General features: G+C 41.7%; 1 protein-coding gene, 1 non-coding gene and 4 pseudogenes across 2 annotated transcripts; 1 reads left to right on the forward strand and 5 right to left on the reverse strand.

The window, feature by feature from the left end:
- The first annotated feature begins 258 nt into the window (after positions 1-258).
- On the forward strand, positions 259-5,386 carry LOC149716119 (uncharacterized). The gene is made up of 4 exons (XM_089844840.1): positions 259-1,460; positions 1,538-2,482; positions 2,603-3,814; positions 3,883-5,386. The coding sequence occupies exons 1-4, from the start codon at positions 259-261 to the stop codon at positions 5,384-5,386; spliced, it is 4,863 nt and encodes a 1,620-aa protein (XP_089700966.1).
- Positions 5,387-5,999: 613 nt separating this feature from the next.
- LOC149716120 (5S ribosomal RNA) lies at positions 6,000-6,118 on the reverse strand. Its single transcript, XR_016374236.1, has one exon. It is a non-coding gene; the product is annotated as a 5S ribosomal RNA (ribosomal RNA).
- Positions 6,119-6,240: 122 nt separating this feature from the next.
- Positions 6,241-6,343, reverse strand: LOC149716121 (5S ribosomal RNA; annotated as a pseudogene).
- A 137-nt stretch (positions 6,344-6,480) lies between these two features.
- On the reverse strand, positions 6,481-6,599 carry LOC149716122 (5S ribosomal RNA; annotated as a pseudogene).
- A 137-nt stretch (positions 6,600-6,736) lies between these two features.
- On the reverse strand, positions 6,737-6,855 carry LOC149716123 (5S ribosomal RNA; annotated as a pseudogene).
- Positions 6,856-7,247: 392 nt separating this feature from the next.
- Positions 7,248-7,366, reverse strand: LOC149716124 (5S ribosomal RNA; annotated as a pseudogene).
- Positions 7,367-18,537: the final 11,171 nt, after the last annotated feature.

The following is an 18,537-nucleotide window of genomic DNA, read 5'->3' on the forward strand; positions in this document are numbered from 1 at the left end:
CAGAACAATCAGTGAACGATGAACGAGTTAGAAAAATGCAAGAAGAAACGCAAGATAGTTAGAACAGCCACTACGAAACTTCTGCAAAGCTTGGACGACCTGATCACCGTTGAAGATTACGCCGACGACGATATCAGAGAGATTGAACAACTCTTGGAACAACTGAAAGTTAAGGAGAAACTAATGAAGGAACTTGATGAATCTATAGAAGCCGAGATAGTAGACGAAGTTGCATAAGAAGAAGAAGTCCGCAGAAACATGGACTATTCGGAAAGAATAACGGCAACTATGACTAGGACTGATCAACGACTTCGAAGCGTACGAGAAAATAACGACGGAGCCCGCAGAACGCGATCTCCAATTCCAGAAGCCAGACAAGAAGCAAACCGTACCGTTAGAATGAACGTCAAACTTCCGACAATAACCATCGAAAATTACGATGGAGACGCAAGCCGATGGCAAGATTTCTGGTCGCAATTCAAAGCAGCAATACATGACACCGATCTAGAAGACACCGAAAAATTCACTTACCTCAAAACTTATCTAAGTGGGGTCGCATTCAATGCCATCGCAGGTTTATCTCTTTCCGGCAACAACTACGGCGAAGCCGTGAAAATCCTGAAGAATCGCTTCGGAAGAACAGACCTGATTATAAACGCCCACATGAACAAGTTGCTAAATCTTCAACCAGTACGACAAGCGAAGGACCTCACTGGCCTCCGAAGACTACATGACGCTTGCGAACTACAAATAAGAAGCTTAGCCTCGTTGGGAATCGAATCTAAGACGTATGGAACACTGTTATGTCCTATTCTAATGCAAAGAATCCCCGAAGAAATCGTCTTACAGTTCAGTCGCAGTTTCGAGGCGGACGCCGAATGGAGTGTTGATCGACTTTTGGAATTTCTACAGAAGGAACTTGAAAGCAGAGAAAGAACCTTCCAATTAACCACCCGAGATCATAATACGACGTATACTAACCTCGATACGAACAAAACAGATCCCTGGGAGAAACGAAATTACAAAAATCAATGGAAATCTTCAAAATTTCATGCGTCTACATCCGCTCTCAACACTCAAGTCAAAGCGGTCTCAAACGAAGAAACTAAATGCACCTTCTGCCAATCCGAAGATCATGGAATCGAAGAATGCAAGGAACTAAATTTCGAAGAAAGAAAGGAAAAATTCAAGAAGACTGGACGATGCTTCGTTTGCGCCAAGAAAGGACACTTATCGAGAAGATGCAAATCTAAGACAAAATGTCATTTTTGTCAAGCCCGGCATCACGAAACCGTCTGTCCAATAACATATCCTCGAACCGAAGAGTCATCAGCAAGCTCAGCAAACGTCAACGTGAAAGCAGTCGCCTCTGAACTAAGGGAATCTGACAAAACGACCGTTCTTCTACAAACAGCCTATGCCATCGCCGAATTCAACTCGAAAAGAGTCAGCGAACATTCGTAAAGGAATCCATTTCAAGACTTCTAAATCTACCAGTAATTGGAGTCGAAACCGTTTCCATTCACTCTTTCGAAAGCGAACACGTCATCCCACAGAGCAGAAATCGGGTCCGCTTAACTCTGAGCAATCCAGACGGCACGGAATCAATTTGCATCGAAGCCCTAGAAACGCCGAAAATCAGCAGTGCCTTGATAGAAGTACCTGGTCACGAGATAATGGTCCAAATGAAATCCCGAGGTCTTCGCTTAGCCGATCAATCCTTAATCCAACCCGACTGCTCGAAAGAAATAATGGTTCTTGTCGGCGCGGACTTCTACTGGAGAATGGTTAACGGCGATGTCAAACGGCTCTCACATTCGCTTACGGCGGTACACACGATGCTGGGTTGGACCATTCACGGCCCTACGACAATCTCTTCCATGAACCTGGGAATCTCTCAATCCTCGATCATAACGCCCAGACAGCAAGAGACGGTCGAAGAAATTCAGCTCACCCAGCAACTAAAAACGTTTTGGGAAGTGGAGGCATTGGGAATCATCGATCAAGTACAGCAAGATGATACAGAAAAGCAAACACTCCAACATTACGAAGACTCTATAACACAAGACGAAAACGGTCGATATCAAGTACACTTGCCGTGGAAGACCTCCCGCAAAGAACTGGGTGACAACTACAACGTCGCAGCTTGCCGATTCCGTAACCTGATTAAACAATTCCAGAAAAATCCCACTTGCTTCGCCCTATATTCCGCTGTCATTAACGACTATTTGCAACGAAAGATCGTAGAGAGAGTTCCTGGTCACGCCACTAACGGAGAAGTTTATTACATGCCACACCGAGGAATTGTAAAGAATGATCGAGTTTCAACGAAGTTACGAATCGTCTTCGACGCATCTTCAAGGGCCAAGAATTATCCTTCCCTAAACGATTGCCTGTACACCGGACCTAATCTTAATCCAAGCCTTCTGGGAATTCTCATTCGCTTTCGAAGATTTTCAATCGGTTTCATGGCTGACATCGAGTAGGCGTACCTACAAATCAGTCTCAATGAACAAGACAAGGACGTTGCAAGATTCCTTTGGATCGACGGAAACATAAATGATCCTGAACGTCTCAAAGTCATTCCTCTACGCATGTCCAGGGTTCTTTTTGGCGTAAATGCCAGTCCATATCTTCTCGCCAGCACCATAAAGAAGCATCTTCTACAATTCAAGGAAAGATGCCCGAAAGCTTGTGAAATGTTAATGAAATGCTTATACGTGGACGACTTGGTAGCGGGAGCGGACGACGTCAACGAAGCTCTGGAACTCACAACGGACGCAGAAAGAATCCTAGCGACAGCTCAAATGCCTCTTAGAAAATGGAAGACCAACTCATTGGAATTGCAAGGACATTGGAGCAAAGTATTTCCCTCGGAAACCATTCATCTGCAAACTAAAAACGACGCAGTCGAAACAACAACAACGCTTCTAAAAGTTCTTGGCGTAATATGGAAACCAGAGGAAGATATCTTTCAGTTCGACGCAAGTCCGCTTCTAGAAATGCTGACTCTCAAATGGGACACCAAGAGATTCGTTCTCAAAACCGCTTCTCGTATCTTCGATCCAATTGGTTTTCTATCGCCGTACGTCATTCTTATCAAATGCCTTTTCCAAGAGATGTGGGAACGAGGAAGCACTTGGGATGAAACCCTCCCTCAAGATCTATTGAAGAAATGGAACGAATGGTGTCAAGATCTTCCTAAAATCAACGCAATAAAGATTCCCAGATGTTACCACGCGCTACCGAAGAAACAACGAATTTTCCATGAACTTCATTGCTTCACGGACGCAAGCGAAAGGGCTTACGGCGCTGTGGTTTACCTGAGAACGGCATTTCCCAATAATGTATTTGAAGTTAACATCGTATCTGCAAAGACCCGTGTTGCTCCACTCAAGAAAGCAACGATCCCAAGATTAGAGTTATTAGCCGCCGTAATAGGATCACGGCTTATGAAATCCGTCGCTACCTGTTTCGAGAACGATCAACCAACTCAACATTTCTGGACGGACAGCATGATTGTCTACCATTGGATAAGAGACGCAGCCACCAACTGGAAGCCATTCGTCTCGAATCGCATCGTGGAAATCCAGATGAATTCAGAACCCAGTCAATGGTCCCACGTACCCTGTCCCGATAATCCAGCCGACATTCTCAGCCGAGGCATGAAAATAGAAGCTTTACACAACAGTGCAAACTGGTGGCATGGACCCAATTCCTCTCAAAACCAAACGATCTTTGGCCGAAGAAGATTCAACCAACGCAGCCAACTGAAGAATTACAAGATCCAGAATTGCGACGACAAAGGAAGATAGTCCAAATTACACAAGCGACCTGCCACATTCGAATCCAAGAGCCCGTCATAGTTGCTACACGCTTTAGCGCCCTTAACCGACTTCTACGCGTCACTGCCTGGGTCCTGCGATATTACCACAATCTCAGACACAAAACTAATAGACGACATGGTAATGAACTGGAGATCACCGACTTGGACGCAGCTACTACTTATTGGATGAAACTTGTTCAACTTGAAGTCTTTTCCGACGAAATCAAGTGCCTAGCAAGCAATCAAGAAATAAAACATGACTCCAAGATCAAGAACCTTCGACCTTTCCTAGACGACCAACTCATTCTACGAGTAGGAGGGCGACTACAACAATCTCAATTCGACTTCGACGTTTCTCGTCCTATAATTCTCCCTGGGAATACTCACTTTGCCAAACTACAAATTATCAACAGCCATGAAAGGATGTTCCACTTGGGCCTCACTAGTACTCTAACACATCTTCGAGATCGTTTTTGGATCCCAAAAGGGCGTCAAGTCGTTAAACAACTCCTGTCAAAGTGCTGGATATGCCGAAAGCTACAAGCGAAAGCCATCACTCAAGAAACCGCACCCTGGCCACGAGATCGTATTTCCAACACAATCCCATTCCAAGCAACGGGCATCGACTTTGCGGGTCCGATTTTCGTAAAAGTCAACACCGAAACAAGAACGGAGAAAACGTACGTCGTACTATTCACATGCGCAACGAGTCGAGCAGTTCACTTAGAACTTGCAACCAACCTCAGCACGGAAACGTTTATACTAGCGCTGAAACGATTCATCGGAAGACGGGGCATATGCGAAGTAATTCTATCCGACAATGCCAAGACGTTCAAGAGAGCCAATGGAGAAATACAGGACCTCTGGAAGAAGATATCTAAAACCGAACTCAAAGAATTCTTCATCACCTTTAACATCAAATGGAAATTCAACGTCGAACGAGCACCATGGTGGGGAGGATTTTTCGAACGCCTAGTGAGAACGGTCAAGACATGTTTAAAGAAAACCTTAGGTCGCGCCTTAGTCAAATATGAAGAACTGGAAACCTTATTGGTCGAAATCGAAGGTACTATAAACTCTAGACCATTAACTTATTTCAACAGCGACCCATCCGAGCCATCTCCATTGACGCCCGCTCATCTATTAATTGGAAGACGCCTCAATTCCCTTCCACCGAAGATTCAACTGAAGGAAATTTCAAACCGGAGCGACATGACAAAAAGATGGCTGTATCGAGAATCATTGCTCAATAAATTCTGGCAACGCTGGCGCAACGAATATTTGCTCGAACTAAGATCTGCCCATATGTCTTCTGACACCAAACCCTCGATGTATCTACAAATCAATGACCAGGTCTTGATACATGAAGACAAGTGCCCTCGACACCTTTGGCGAATTGGACGAATTGAAGAGCTATATCCCGGCAGAGACGGAACAATTAGAGCATGCTTAGTGAAAACAGCAAAGGGTACTCTTCGCAGACCGGTGCAACTCCTGTACCCAATGGAACTAAAGGATAGCGACTCTCAACACAAAATATTATCGGGGGGAGGATGTTAAAAAGTAGATTAGAACTGTATCTAAAAATAATATTTAATGTTGGCAAAAATTAGATTAGATTTTAAACTTAAACGTTATCGTTAAAAAATAGACCAGCCGGATGATGTTTTTTAAATTACTATCATTTGTATATAAAAACTAACTCAGAATCAATTTAATCATCAGTTCTAGCCTAGATATTTCTTGAGTTAGTTTGTTGTTTAATCAATCCCAAGACGCGGTGTTATAACTATATGCATTTTAAAAAAAGTTTAAGTTAATAAATCCTGGTTGTCTTCATAAAATAGATAATTCCTTTAGCCACATTGAGATAAATTGTCCAAATCCCCAGTTCGCTTAAATTCCCATTCACCCGAAAGCCTACTTGAAATACGACATTTAACAGGTCTCCCTCCCAAGTACTGACTGCGCTCGACGCTGCTTAACTTTGGTGATCGGACGAGAACCGGTGTTTTCAGCGTGATATGGCCGTTGCCGAGAGTGCTATTTAATAATTCGAATCTAAATTAAGTGAGACAAATTAACCTTCATCTTTTTAAAACAATAACAAAAAGAAAATATGTTTGTTTTTTTCATATCTATTGGAATTTAAAAGAGGAAAAAAAAGTGAAAAAGCCAACGGCACGCAGTGTTCCTAAGTGGTCTCCCTCCCAAGTACTGACTGCGCTCGACGCTGCTTAACTTCGGTTATCGGACGAGAACCGGTGTTTTCAGCGTGATATGGCCGTTGCCGAGAGTGCTATTTAATAATTCGAATTTAATTAACCTTCATCTTTATAAATCAATAAGAAAGAGAAGATATGTTTGCTTTTTTCATATCTCATGGAATTTAAAAGAGGAAATAAAAGTGAAAAAGCCAACGGCACGCAAAGTTTCCAAGTACTGACTGCGCTCGACGCTGCTTAACTTCGGTGATCGGACGAGAACCGGTGTTTTCAGCGTGATATGGCCGTTGCCGAGAGTGCTATTTAATAATTCGAATTTAAATTAAGTGAGACAAATTAACCTTCATCTTTTTAAATCAATAACAAAAAGAAAATATGTTTGCTTTTTTCATATCTATTGGAATTTAAAAGAGGAAAAAAAAGTGAAAAATCCAACGGCACGCAGTGTTCCTAAGTGGTCTCCCTCCCAAGTACTGACTGCGCTCGACGCTGCTTAACTTCGGTGATCCGACGAGAACCGGTGTTTTCAGCGTGATATGGCCGTTGCCAAGAGTGCTAGATAATAATTCGAATTTAAATTAAGTGAGACAAATTGACCATCATCTTTCTAAAACAATAACAATAAGAAAATATGTTTGCTTTTTTCATATCTATTGGATTTTAAATGAGGAAAAAAAAGTGAAAAAGCCAACGGCACGCAGTGTTCCTAAGTGGTCTCCCTCCCAAGTACTGACTGCGCTCGACGCTGCTTAACTTTGGTGATCGGACGAGAACCGGTGTTTTCAGCGTGATATGGCCGTTGCGGAGAGTGCTATTTAATAATTCGAATTTAAATTAAGTGAGACAAATTAACCTTCATCTTTTTAAAACAATAACAAAAAGAAAATATGTATGCTTTTTTCATATCTATTGGAATTTAAAAGAGGAAAAAAAAGTGAAAAAGCCAACGGCACGCAGTGTTCCTAAGTGGTCTCCCTCCCAAGTTGTGACTGCGCTCGACGCTGCTTAACTTTGGTTATGAACGAGAACCGGTGTTTTCAGCGTGATATGGCCGTTGCCGAGAGTGCTATTTTTTAATTCGAATTTAAATTAAGTGAGACAAATTAACCTTCATCTTTTTAAAACAATAACAAAAAGAAAATATGTTTGCTTTTTTCATATCTATTGGAATTTAAATGAGGAAAAAAAAGTGAAAAAGCCAACGGCACGCAGTGTTCCTAAGTGGTCTCCCTCCCAAGTACTGACTGCGCTCGACGCTGCTTAACTTTGGTGATCGGACGAGAACCGGTGTTTTCAGCGTGATATGGAGAACAAGAGTTATGAGCCTCCAAAGTTTAGTGCAAAAATCATAAGTAACATAATAAAAATAAGTGAGACGATACCAAAGTTGACGAACATTTTGCTTAATATCTCGGCCCCTGTTTGTCGTAGCTCAATGTTTTTAAAATGGTTAGATGGGGGACAAATTGGACTAAAACATACTCAAAGGACATCCCCGTATCTCAGTAGAAACAGAGTTACGAGCCTGCAAAGTATAGTCTAATGCATTTCCTATGGAGGGGTTGTTTGTTTACGTTTAGCTTAATTACTCAACCCCTGTTTGTCGTAGCCCAATGTTTTTAGTATGGTTAGATGGGGGATAATTTGGACTATAACATATCCTAAGGACATCCCCGTATCTCTAGTAGACACAGAGTTATGGGCCTGCAAAGTATAGTCTAATGCATTTCCTATGGACGGGTTGTTTGTTTACGTTTAGCTTAATTACTCGGCCCCTGTTTGTCGTAGCCCAAAGTTTTTATTATGGTTAGATGGGGGACAAACTGGACTAAAACATACTCAAAGGACATCCCCGTATATCCAGTAGAAACAGAGTTACGAGCCTGCAATGTATAGTCTAATGCATTTCCTATGGAGGGGTTGTTTGTTTACGTTTAGCTTAATTACTCGGCCCCTGTTTGTCGTAGCCCAAAGTTTTTAGTATGGTTAGATGGGGGATAATTTGGACTAAAACATACTCAAAGGACATCCCCGTATCTCCAGTAGAAACAGAGTTACGAGCCTGCAATGTATAGTCTAATGCATTTCCTAAGGAGGGGTTGTTTGTTTACGTTTAGCTTAACTACTCGGCCCCTGTTTGTCGTAGCCCAAAGTTTTTAGTATGGTTAGATGGGGGACAAATTGGACAATAGCATACTCAAAGGACATCCCCGTATCTCCAGTAGAAACAGAGTTACGAGCCTGCAAAGTTTATTTTCAAAATCAAAAGTAACCTTCTAACAATAAGTGAGACAATAAATAAGTTGACGACGATATTGAGGTAGCCTCAAGTTTAAAGTATCCTTGTATGGGGATCAAAGAGTACTATAACATATCCAAAGGAGATCCCAGTATCTCTTGTAGAACAAGAGTTATGAGCCTCCAAAGTTTAGTGCAAAAATCATAAGTAACATAATAAAAATAAGTGAGACGATACCAAAGTTGACGAACATTTTGCTTAATATCTCGGCCCCTGTTTGTCGTAGCTCAATGTTTTTAAAATGGTTAGATGGGGGACAAATTGGACTAAAACATACTCAAAGGACATCCCCGTATCTCAGTAGAAACAGAGTTACGAGCCTGCAAAGTATAGTCTAATGCATTTCCTATGGAGGGGTTGTTTGTTTACGTTTTGCTTAATTACTCAACCCCTGTTTGTCGTAGCCCAAAGTTTTTAGTATGGTTAGATGATGGATAATTTGGACTATAACATATCCTAAGGACATCCCTTATCTCTAGTAGACACAGAGTTATGGGCCTGCAAAGTATAGTCTAATGCATTTCCTATGGACGGGTTGTTTGTTTACGTTTAGCTTAATTACTCGGCCCCTGTTTGTCGTAGCTCAATGATTTTAGCATGGTTAGATGGGGACAAATTGGACTATAACATACTCAAAGGACATCCCCGTATCTCCAGTAGAAACAGAGTTACGAGCCTGCAAAGTATAGTCTAACTCATTTCCTATGGAGGGGGTTTGTTTCTTTACGTTTTGCTTAAGTACTCGGCCCCTGTTTGTCGTAGCCCAAAGTTTTTATTATGGTTAGATGGGGGACAAACTGGACTAAAACATACTCAAAAGACATCCCCGTATATCCAGTAGAAACAGAGTTACGAGCCTGCAATGTATAGTCTAATGCATTTCCTATGGAGGGGTTGTTTGTTTACGTTTAGCTTAATTACTCGGCCCCTGTTTGTCGTAGCCCAAAGTTTTTAGTATGGTTAGATGGGGGATAATTTGGACTAAAACATACTCAAAGGACATCCCCGTATCTCCAGTAGAAACAGAGTTACGAGCCTGCAATGTATAGTCTAATGCATTTCCTAAGGAGGGGTTGTTTGTTTACGTTTAGCTTAACTACTCGGCCCCTGTTTGTCGTAGCCCAAAGTTTTTAGTATGGTTAGATGGGGGACAAATTGGACAATAACATACTTAAAGGACATCCCCGTATCTCCAGTAGAAACAGAGTTACGAGCCTGCAAAGTTTATTTTCAAAATCAAAAGTAACCTTCTAACAATAAGTGAGACAATAAATAAGTTGACGACGATATTGAGGTAGCCTCAAGTTTAAAGTATCCTTGTATGGGGATCAAAGAGTACTATAACATATCCAAAGGAGATCCCAGTATCTCTTGTAGAACAAGAGTTATGAGCCTCCAAAGTTTAGTGCAAAAATCATAAGTAACATAATAAAAATAAGTGAGACGATACCAAAGTTGACGAACATTTTGCTTAATATCTCGGCCCCTGTTTGTCGTAGCTCAATGTTTTTAAAATGGTTAGATGGGGGACAAATTGGACTAAAACATACTCAAAGGACATCCCCGTATCTCAGTAGAAACAGAGTTACGAGCCTGCAAAGTATAGTCTAATGCATTTCCTATGGAGGGGTTGTTTGTTTACGTTTTGCTTAATTACTCAACCCCTGTTTGTCGTAGCCCAAAGTTTTTAGTATGGTTAGATGGGGGATAATTTGGACTATAACATATCCTAAGGACATCCCCGTATCTCTAGTAGACACAGAGTTATGGGCCTGCAAAGTATAGTCTAATGCATTTCCTATGGACGGGTTGTTTGTTTACGTTTAGCTTAATTACTCGGCCCCTGTTTGTCGTAGCTCAATGTTTTTAGCATGGTTAGATGGGGACAAATTGGACTATAACATACTCAAAGGACATCCCCGTATCTCCAGTAGAAACAGAGTTACGAGCCTGCAAAGTATAGTCTAACTCATTTCCTATGGAGGGGGTTTGTTTCTTTACGTTTTGCTTAAGTACTCGGCCCCTGTTTGTCGTAGCCCAAAGTTTTTATTATGGTTAGATGGGGGACAAACTGGACTAAAACATACTCAAAGGACATCCCCGTATATCCAGTAGAAACAGAGTTACGAGCCTGCAATATATAGTCTAATGCATTTCCTATGGAGGGGTTGTTTGTTTACGTTTAGCTTAATTACTCGGCCCCTGTTTGTCGTAGCTCAATGTTTTTAGCATGGTTAGATGGGGGACAAATTGGACTATAACATACTCAAAGGACATCCCCGTATCTCCAGTAGAAACAGACTTACGAGCCTGCAAAGTATAGTCTAACTCATTTCCTATGGAGGGGGTTTGTTTCTTTACGTTTTGCTTAAGTACTCGGCCCCTGTTTGTCGTAGCCCAAAGTTTTTATTATGGTTAGATGGGGGACAAACTGGACTAAAACATACTCAAAGGACATCCCCGTATATCCAGTAGAAACAGAGTTACGAGCCTGCAATGTATAGTCTAATGCATTTCCTATGGAGGGGTTGTTTGTTTACGTTTAGCTTAATTACTCGGCCCCTGTTTGTCGTAGCCCAAAGTTTTTAGTATGGTTAGATGGGGGATAATTTGGACTATAACATATCCTAAGGACATCCCCGTATCTCTAGTAGACACAGAGTTATGGGCCTGCAAAGTATAGTCTAATGCATTTCCTATGGACGGGTTGTTTGTTTACGTTTAGCTTAATTACTCGGCCCCTGTTTGTCGTAGCCCAAAGTTTTTATTATGGTTAGATGGGGGACAAATTGGACTAAAACATACTCAAAGGACATCCCCGTATCTCAGTAGTAACAGAGTTACGAGCCTGCAAAGTATAGTCTAATGCATTTCCTATGGACGGGTTGTTTGTTTACGTTTAGCTTAATTACTCGGCCCCTGTTTGTCCTAGCCCAAAGTTTTTATTACGGATAGATGGGGGACAAACTGGACTAAAACATACTCAAAGGACATCCCCGTATCTCCAGTAGAAACAGAGTTACGAGCCTGCAAAGTATAGTCTAATGCATTTCCCATGGACGGGTTGTTTGTTTACTTTTAGCTTAATTACTCGGCCCCTGTTTGTCGTAGCTCAATGTTTTTAGTATGGTTAGATGGGGGACAAATTGGACTAAAACATACTCAAAGGACTTCCCCGTATCTCAGTAGAAACAGAGTTACGAGCCTGCAATGTATAGTCTAATGCATTTCCTATGGAGGGGTTGTTTGTTTACGTTTAGCTTAATTACTCGGCCCCTGTTTGTCGTAGCTCAATGTTTTTAGCATGGTTAGATGGGGGACAAATTGGACTATAACATACTCAAAGGACATCCCCGTATCTCCAGTAGAAACAGACTTACGAGCCTGCAAAGTATAGTCTAACTCATTTCCTATGGAGGGGGTTTGTTTCTTTACGTTTTGCTTAAGTACTCGGCCCCTGTTTGTCGTAGCCCAAAGTTTTTATTATGGTTAGATGGGGGACAAACTGGACTAAAACATACTCAAAGGACATCCCCGTATATCCAGTAGAAACAGAGTTACGAGCCTGCAATGTATAGTCTAATGCATTTCCTATGGAGGGGTTGTTTGTTTACGTTTAGCTTAATTACTCGGCCCCTGTTTGTCGTAGCCCAAAGTTTTTAGTATGGTTAGATGGGGGATAATTTGGACTATAACATATCCTAAGGACATCCCCGTATCTCTAGTAGACACAGAGTTATGGGCCTGCAAAGTATAGTCTAATGCATTTCCTATGGACGGGTTGTTTGTTTACGTTTAGCTTAATTACTCGGCCCCTGTTTGTCGTAGCCCAAAGTTTTTATTATGGTTAGATGGGGGACAAATTGGACTAAAACATACTCAAAGGACATCCCCGTATCTCAGTAGTAACAGAGTTACGAGCCTGCAAAGTATAGTCTAATGCATTTCCTATGGACGGGTTGTTTGTTTACGTTTAGCTTAATTACTCGGCCCCTGTTTGTCCTAGCCCAAAGTTTTTATTACGGATAGATGGGGGACAAACTGGACTAAAACATACTCAAAGGACATCCCCGTATCTCCAGTAGAAACAGAGTTACGAGCCTGCAAAGTATAGTCTAATGCATTTCCCATGGACGGGTTGTTTGTTTACTTTTAGCTTAATTACTCGGCCCCTGTTTGTCGTAGCTCAATGTTTTTAGTATGGTTAGATGGGGGACAAATTGGACTAAAACATACTCAAAGGACTTCCCCGTATCTCAGTAGAAACAGAGTTACGAGCCTGCAATGTATAGTCTAATGCATTTCCTATGGAGGGGTTGTTTGTTTACGTTTAGCTTAATTACTCGGCCCCTGTTTGTCGTAGCTCAATGTTTTTAGCATGGTTAGATGGGGGACAAATTGGACTATAACATACTCAAAGGACATCCCCGTATCTCCAGTAGAAACAGACTTACGAGCCTGCAAAGTATAGTCTAACTCATTTCCTATGGAGGGGGTTTGTTTCTTTACGTTTTGCTTAAGTACTCGGCCCCTGTTTGTCGTAGCCCAAAGTTTTTATTATGGTTAGATGGGGGACAAACTGGACTAAAACATACTCAAAGGACATCCCCGTATATCCAGTAGAAACAGAGTTACGAGCCTGCAATGTATAGTCTAATGCATTTCCTATGGAGGGGTTGTTTGTTTACGTTTAGCTTAATTACTCGGCCCCTGTTTGTCGTAGCCCAAAGTTTTTAGTATGGTTAGATGGGGGATAATTTGGACTATAACATATCCTAAGGACATCCCCGTATCTCTAGTAGACACAGAGTTATGGGCCTGCAAAGTATAGTCTAATGCATTTCCTATGGACGGGTTGTTTGTTTACGTTTAGCTTAATTACTCGGCCCCTGTTTGTCGTAGCCCAAAGTTTTTATTATGGTTAGATGGGGGACAAATTGGACTAAAACATACTCAAAGGACATCCCCGTATCTCAGTAGTAACAGAGTTACGAGCCTGCAAAGTATAGTCTAATGCATTTCCTATGGACGGGTTGTTTGTTTACGTTTAGCTTAATTACTCGGCCCCTGTTTGTCCTAGCCCAAAGTTTTTATTACGGATAGATGGGGGACAAACTGGACTAAAACATACTCAAAGGACATCCCCGTATCTCCAGTAGAAACAGAGTTACGAGCCTGCAAAGTATAGTCTAATGCATTTCCCATGGACGGGTTGTTTGTTTACGTTTAGCTTAATTACTCGGCCCCTGTTTGTCGTAGCTCAATGTTTTTAGTATGGTTAGATGGGGGACAAATTGGACTAAAACATACTCAAAGGACTTCCCCGTATCTCAGTAGAAACAGAGTTACGAGCCTGCAATGTATAGTCTAATGCATTTCCTATGGAGGGGTTGTTTGTTTACGTTTAGCTTAATTACTCGGCCCCTGTTTGTCGTAGCTCAATGTTTTTAGCATGGTTAGATGGGGGACAAATTGGACTATAACATACTCAAAGGACATCCCCGTATCTCCAGTAGAAACAGACTTACGAGCCTGCAAAGTATAGTCTAACTCATTTCCTATGGAGGGGGTTTGTTTCTTTACGTTTTGCTTAAGTACTCGGCCCCTGTTTGTCGTAGCCCAAAGTTTTTATTATGGTTAGATGGGGGACAAACTGGACTAAAACATACTCAAAGGACATCCCCGTATATCCAGTAGAAACAGAGTTACGAGCCTGCAATGTATAGTCTAATGCATTTCCTATGGAGGGGTTGTTTGTTTACGTTTAGCTTAATTACTCGGCCCCTGTTTGTCGTAGCCCAAAGTTTTTAGTATGGTTAGATGGGGGATAATTTGGACTATAACATATCCTAAGGACATCCCCGTATCTCTAGTAGACACAGAGTTATGGGCCTGCAAAGTATAGTCTAATGCATTTCCTATGGACGGGTTGTTTGTTTACGTTTAGCTTAATTACTCGGCCCCTGTTTGTCGTAGCCCAAAGTTTTTATTATGGTTAGATGGGGGACAAATTGGACTAAAACATACTCAAAGGACATCCCCGTATCTCAGTAGTAACAGAGTTACGAGCCTGCAAAGTATAGTCTAATGCATTTCCTATGGACGGGTTGTTTGTTTACGTTTAGCTTAATTACTCGGCCCCTGTTTGTCCTAGCCCAAAGTTTTTATTACGGATAGATGGGGGACAAACTGGACTAAAACATACTCAAAGGACATCCCCGTATCTCCAGTAGAAACAGAGTTACGAGCCTGCAATGTATAGTCTAATGCATTTCCTATGGAGGGGTTGTTTGTTTACGTTTAGCTTAATTACTCGGCCCCTGTTTGTCGTAGCCCAAAGTTTTTAGTATGGTTAGATGGGGGATAATTTGGACTATAACATATCCTAAGGACATCCCCGTATCTCTAGTAGACACAGAGTTATGGGCCTGCAAAGTATAGTCTAATGCATTTCCTATGGACGGGTTGTTTGTTTACGTTTAGCTTAATTACTCGGCCCCTGTTTGTCGTAGCCCAAAGTTTTTATTATGGTTAGATGGGGGACAAATTGGACTAAAACATACTCAAAGGACATCCCCGTATCTCAGTAGTAACAGAGTTACGAGCCTGCAAAGTATAGTCTAATGCATTTCCTATGGACGGGTTGTTTGTTTACGTTTAGCTTAATTACTCGGCCCCTGTTTGTCCTAGCCCAAAGTTTTTATTACGGATAGATGGGGGACAAACTGGACTAAAACATACTCAAAGGACATCCCCGTATCTCCAGTAGAAACAGAGTTACGAGCCTGCAAAGTATAGTCTAATGCATTTCCCATGGACGGGTTGTTTGTTTACGTTTAGCTTAATTACTCGGCCCCTGTTTGTCGTAGCTCAATGTTTTTAGTATGGTTAGATGGGGGACAAATTGGACTAAAACATACTCAAAGGACTTCCCCGTATCTCAGTAGAAACAGAGTTACGAGCCTGCAATGTATAGTCTAATGCATTTCCTATGGAGGGGTTGTTTGTTTACGTTTAGCTTAATTACTCGGCCCCTGTTTGTCGTAGCTCAATGTTTTTAGCATGGTTAGATGGGGGACAAATTGGACTATAACATACTCAAAGGACATCCCCGTATCTCCAGTAGAAACAGACTTACGAGCCTGCAAAGTATAGTCTAACTCATTTCCTATGGAGGGGGTTTGTTTCTTTACGTTTTGCTTAAGTACTCGGCCCCTGTTTGTCGTAGCCCAAAGTTTTTATTATGGTTAGATGGGGGACAAACTGGACTAAAACATACTCAAAGGACATCCCCGTATATCCAGTAGAAACAGAGTTACGAGCCTGCAATGTATAGTCTAATGCATTTCCTATGGAGGGGTTGTTTGTTTACGTTTAGCTTAATTACTCGGCCCCTGTTTGTCGTAGCCCAAAGTTTTTAGTATGGTTAGATGGGGGATAATTTGGACTATAACATATCCTAAGGACATCCCCGTATCTCTAGTAGACACAGAGTTATGGGCCTGCAAAGTATAGTCTAATGCATTTCCTATGGACGGGTTGTTTGTTTACGTTTAGCTTAATTACTCGGCCCCTGTTTGTCGTAGCCCAAAGTTTTTATTATGGTTAGATGGGGGACAAATTGGACTAAAACATACTCAAAGGACATCCCCGTATCTCAGTAGTAACAGAGTTACGAGCCTGCAAAGTATAGTCTAATGCATTTCCTATGGACGGGTTGTTTGTTTACGTTTAGCTTAATTACTCGGCCCCTGTTTGTCCTAGCCCAAAGTTTTTATTACGGATAGATGGGGGACAAACTGGACTAAAACATACTCAAAGGACATCCCCGTATCTCCAGTAGAAACAGAGTTACGAGCCTGCAATGTATAGTCTAATGCATTTCCTATGGAGGGGTTGTTTGTTTACGTTTAGCTTAATTACTCGGCCCCTGTTTGTCGTAGCCCAAAGTTTTTAGTATGGTTAGATGGGGGATAATTTGGACTATAACATATCCTAAGGACATCCCCGTATCTCTAGTAGACACAGAGTTATGGGCCTGCAAAGTATAGTCTAATGCATTTCCTATGGACGGGTTGTTTGTTTACGTTTAGCTTAATTACTCGGCCCCTGTTTGTCGTAGCCCAAAGTTTTTATTATGGTTAGATGGGGGACAAATTGGACTAAAACATACTCAAAGGACATCCCCGTATCTCAGTAGTAACAGAGTTACGAGCCTGCAAAGTATAGTCTAATGCATTTCCTATGGACGGGTTGTTTGTTTACGTTTAGCTTAATTACTCGGCCCCTGTTTGTCCTAGCCCAAAGTTTTTAGTATGGTTAGATGGGGGACAAATTGGACTAAAACATACTTAAAGGACTTCCCCGTATCTCAGTAGAAACAGAGTTACGAGCCTGCAATGTATAGTCTAATGCATTTCCTATGGAGGGGTTGTTTGTTTACGTTTAGCTTAATTACTCGGCCCCTGTTTGTCGTAGCTCAATGTTTTTAGCATGGTTAGATGGGGGACAAATTGGACTATAACATACTCAAAGGACATCCCCGTATCTCCAGTAGAAACAGACTTACGAGCCTGCAAAGTATAGTCTAACTCATTTCCTATGGAGGGGGTTTGTTTCTTTACGTTTTGCTTAAGTACTCGGCCCCTGTTTGTCGTAGCCCAAAGTTTTTATTATGGTTAGATGGGGGACAAACTGGACTAAAACATACTCAAAGGACATCCCCGTATATCCAGTAGAAACAGAGTTACGAGCCTGCAATGTATAGTCTAATGCATTTCCTATGGAGGGGTTGTTTGTTTACGTTTAGCTTAATTACTCGGCCCCTGTTTGTCGTAGCCCAAAGTTTTTAGTATGGTTAGATGGGGGATAATTTGGACTATAACATATCCTAAGGACATCCCCGTATCTCTAGTAGACACAGAGTTATGGGCCTGCAAAGTATAGTCTAATGCATTTCCTATGGACGGGTTGTTTGTTTACGTTTAGCTTAATTACTCGGCCCCTGTTTGTCGTAGCCCAAAGTTTTTATTATGGTTAGATGGGGGACAAATTGGACTAAAACATACTCAAAGGACATCCCCGTATCTCAGTAGTAACAGAGTTACGAGCCTGCAAAGTATAGTCTAATGCATTTCCTATGGACGGGTTGTTTGTTTACGTTTAGCTTAATTACTCGGCCCCTGTTTGTCCTAGCCCAAAGTTTTTATTACGGATAGATGGGGGACAAACTGGACTAAAACATACTCAAAGGACATCCCCGTATCTCCAGTAGAAACAGAGTTACGAGCCTGCAAAGTATAGTCTAATGCATTTCCCATGGACGGGTTGTTTGTTTACGTTTAGCTTAATTACTCGGCCCCTGTTTGTCGTAGCTCAATGTTTTTAGTATGGTTAGATGGGGGACAAATTGGACTAAAACATACTCAAAGGACTTCCCCGTATCTCAGTAGAAACAGAGTTACGAGCCTGCAATGTATAGTCTAATGCATTTCCTATGGAGGGGTTGTTTGTTTACGTTTAGCTTAATTACTCGGCCCCTGTTTGTCGTAGCTCAATGTTTTTAGCATGGTTAGATGGGGGACAAATTGGACTATAACATACTCAAAGGACATCCCCGTATCTCCAGTAGAAACAGACTTACGAGCCTGCAAAGTATAGTCTAACTCATTTCCTATGGAGGGGGTTTGTTTCTTTACGTTTTGCTTAAGTACTCGGCCCCTGTTTGTCGTAGCCCAAAGTTTTTATTATGGTTAGATGGGGGACAAACTGGACTAAAACATACTCAAAGGACATCCCCGTATATCCAGTAGAAACAGAGTTACGAGCCTGCAATGTATAGTCTAATGCATTTCCTATGGAGGGGTTGTTTGTTTACGTTTAGCTTAATTACTCGGCCCCTGTTTGTCGTAGCCCAAAGTTTTTAGTATGGTTAGATGGGGGATAATTTGGACTATAACATATCCTAAGGACATCCCCGTATCTCTAGTAGACACAGAGTTATGGGCCTGCAAAGTATAGTCTAATGCATTTCCTATGGATGGGTTGTTTGTTTACGTTTAGCTTAATTACTCGGCCCCTGTTTGTCGTAGCCCAAAGTTTTTATTATGGTTAGATGGGGGACAAATTGGACTAAAACATACTCAAAGGACATCCCCGTATCTCAGTAGTAACAGAGTTACGAGCCT

The sequence above is a fragment of the Phalangium opilio genome, unplaced genomic scaffold (assembly GCF_054372755.1).
Source record: "Phalangium opilio isolate 3A_F unplaced genomic scaffold, DU_Popi_V2 ptg000009l_1, whole genome shotgun sequence".
NCBI classification, from domain to species: Eukaryota; Metazoa; Arthropoda; class Arachnida; order Opiliones; family Phalangiidae; genus Phalangium; species Phalangium opilio.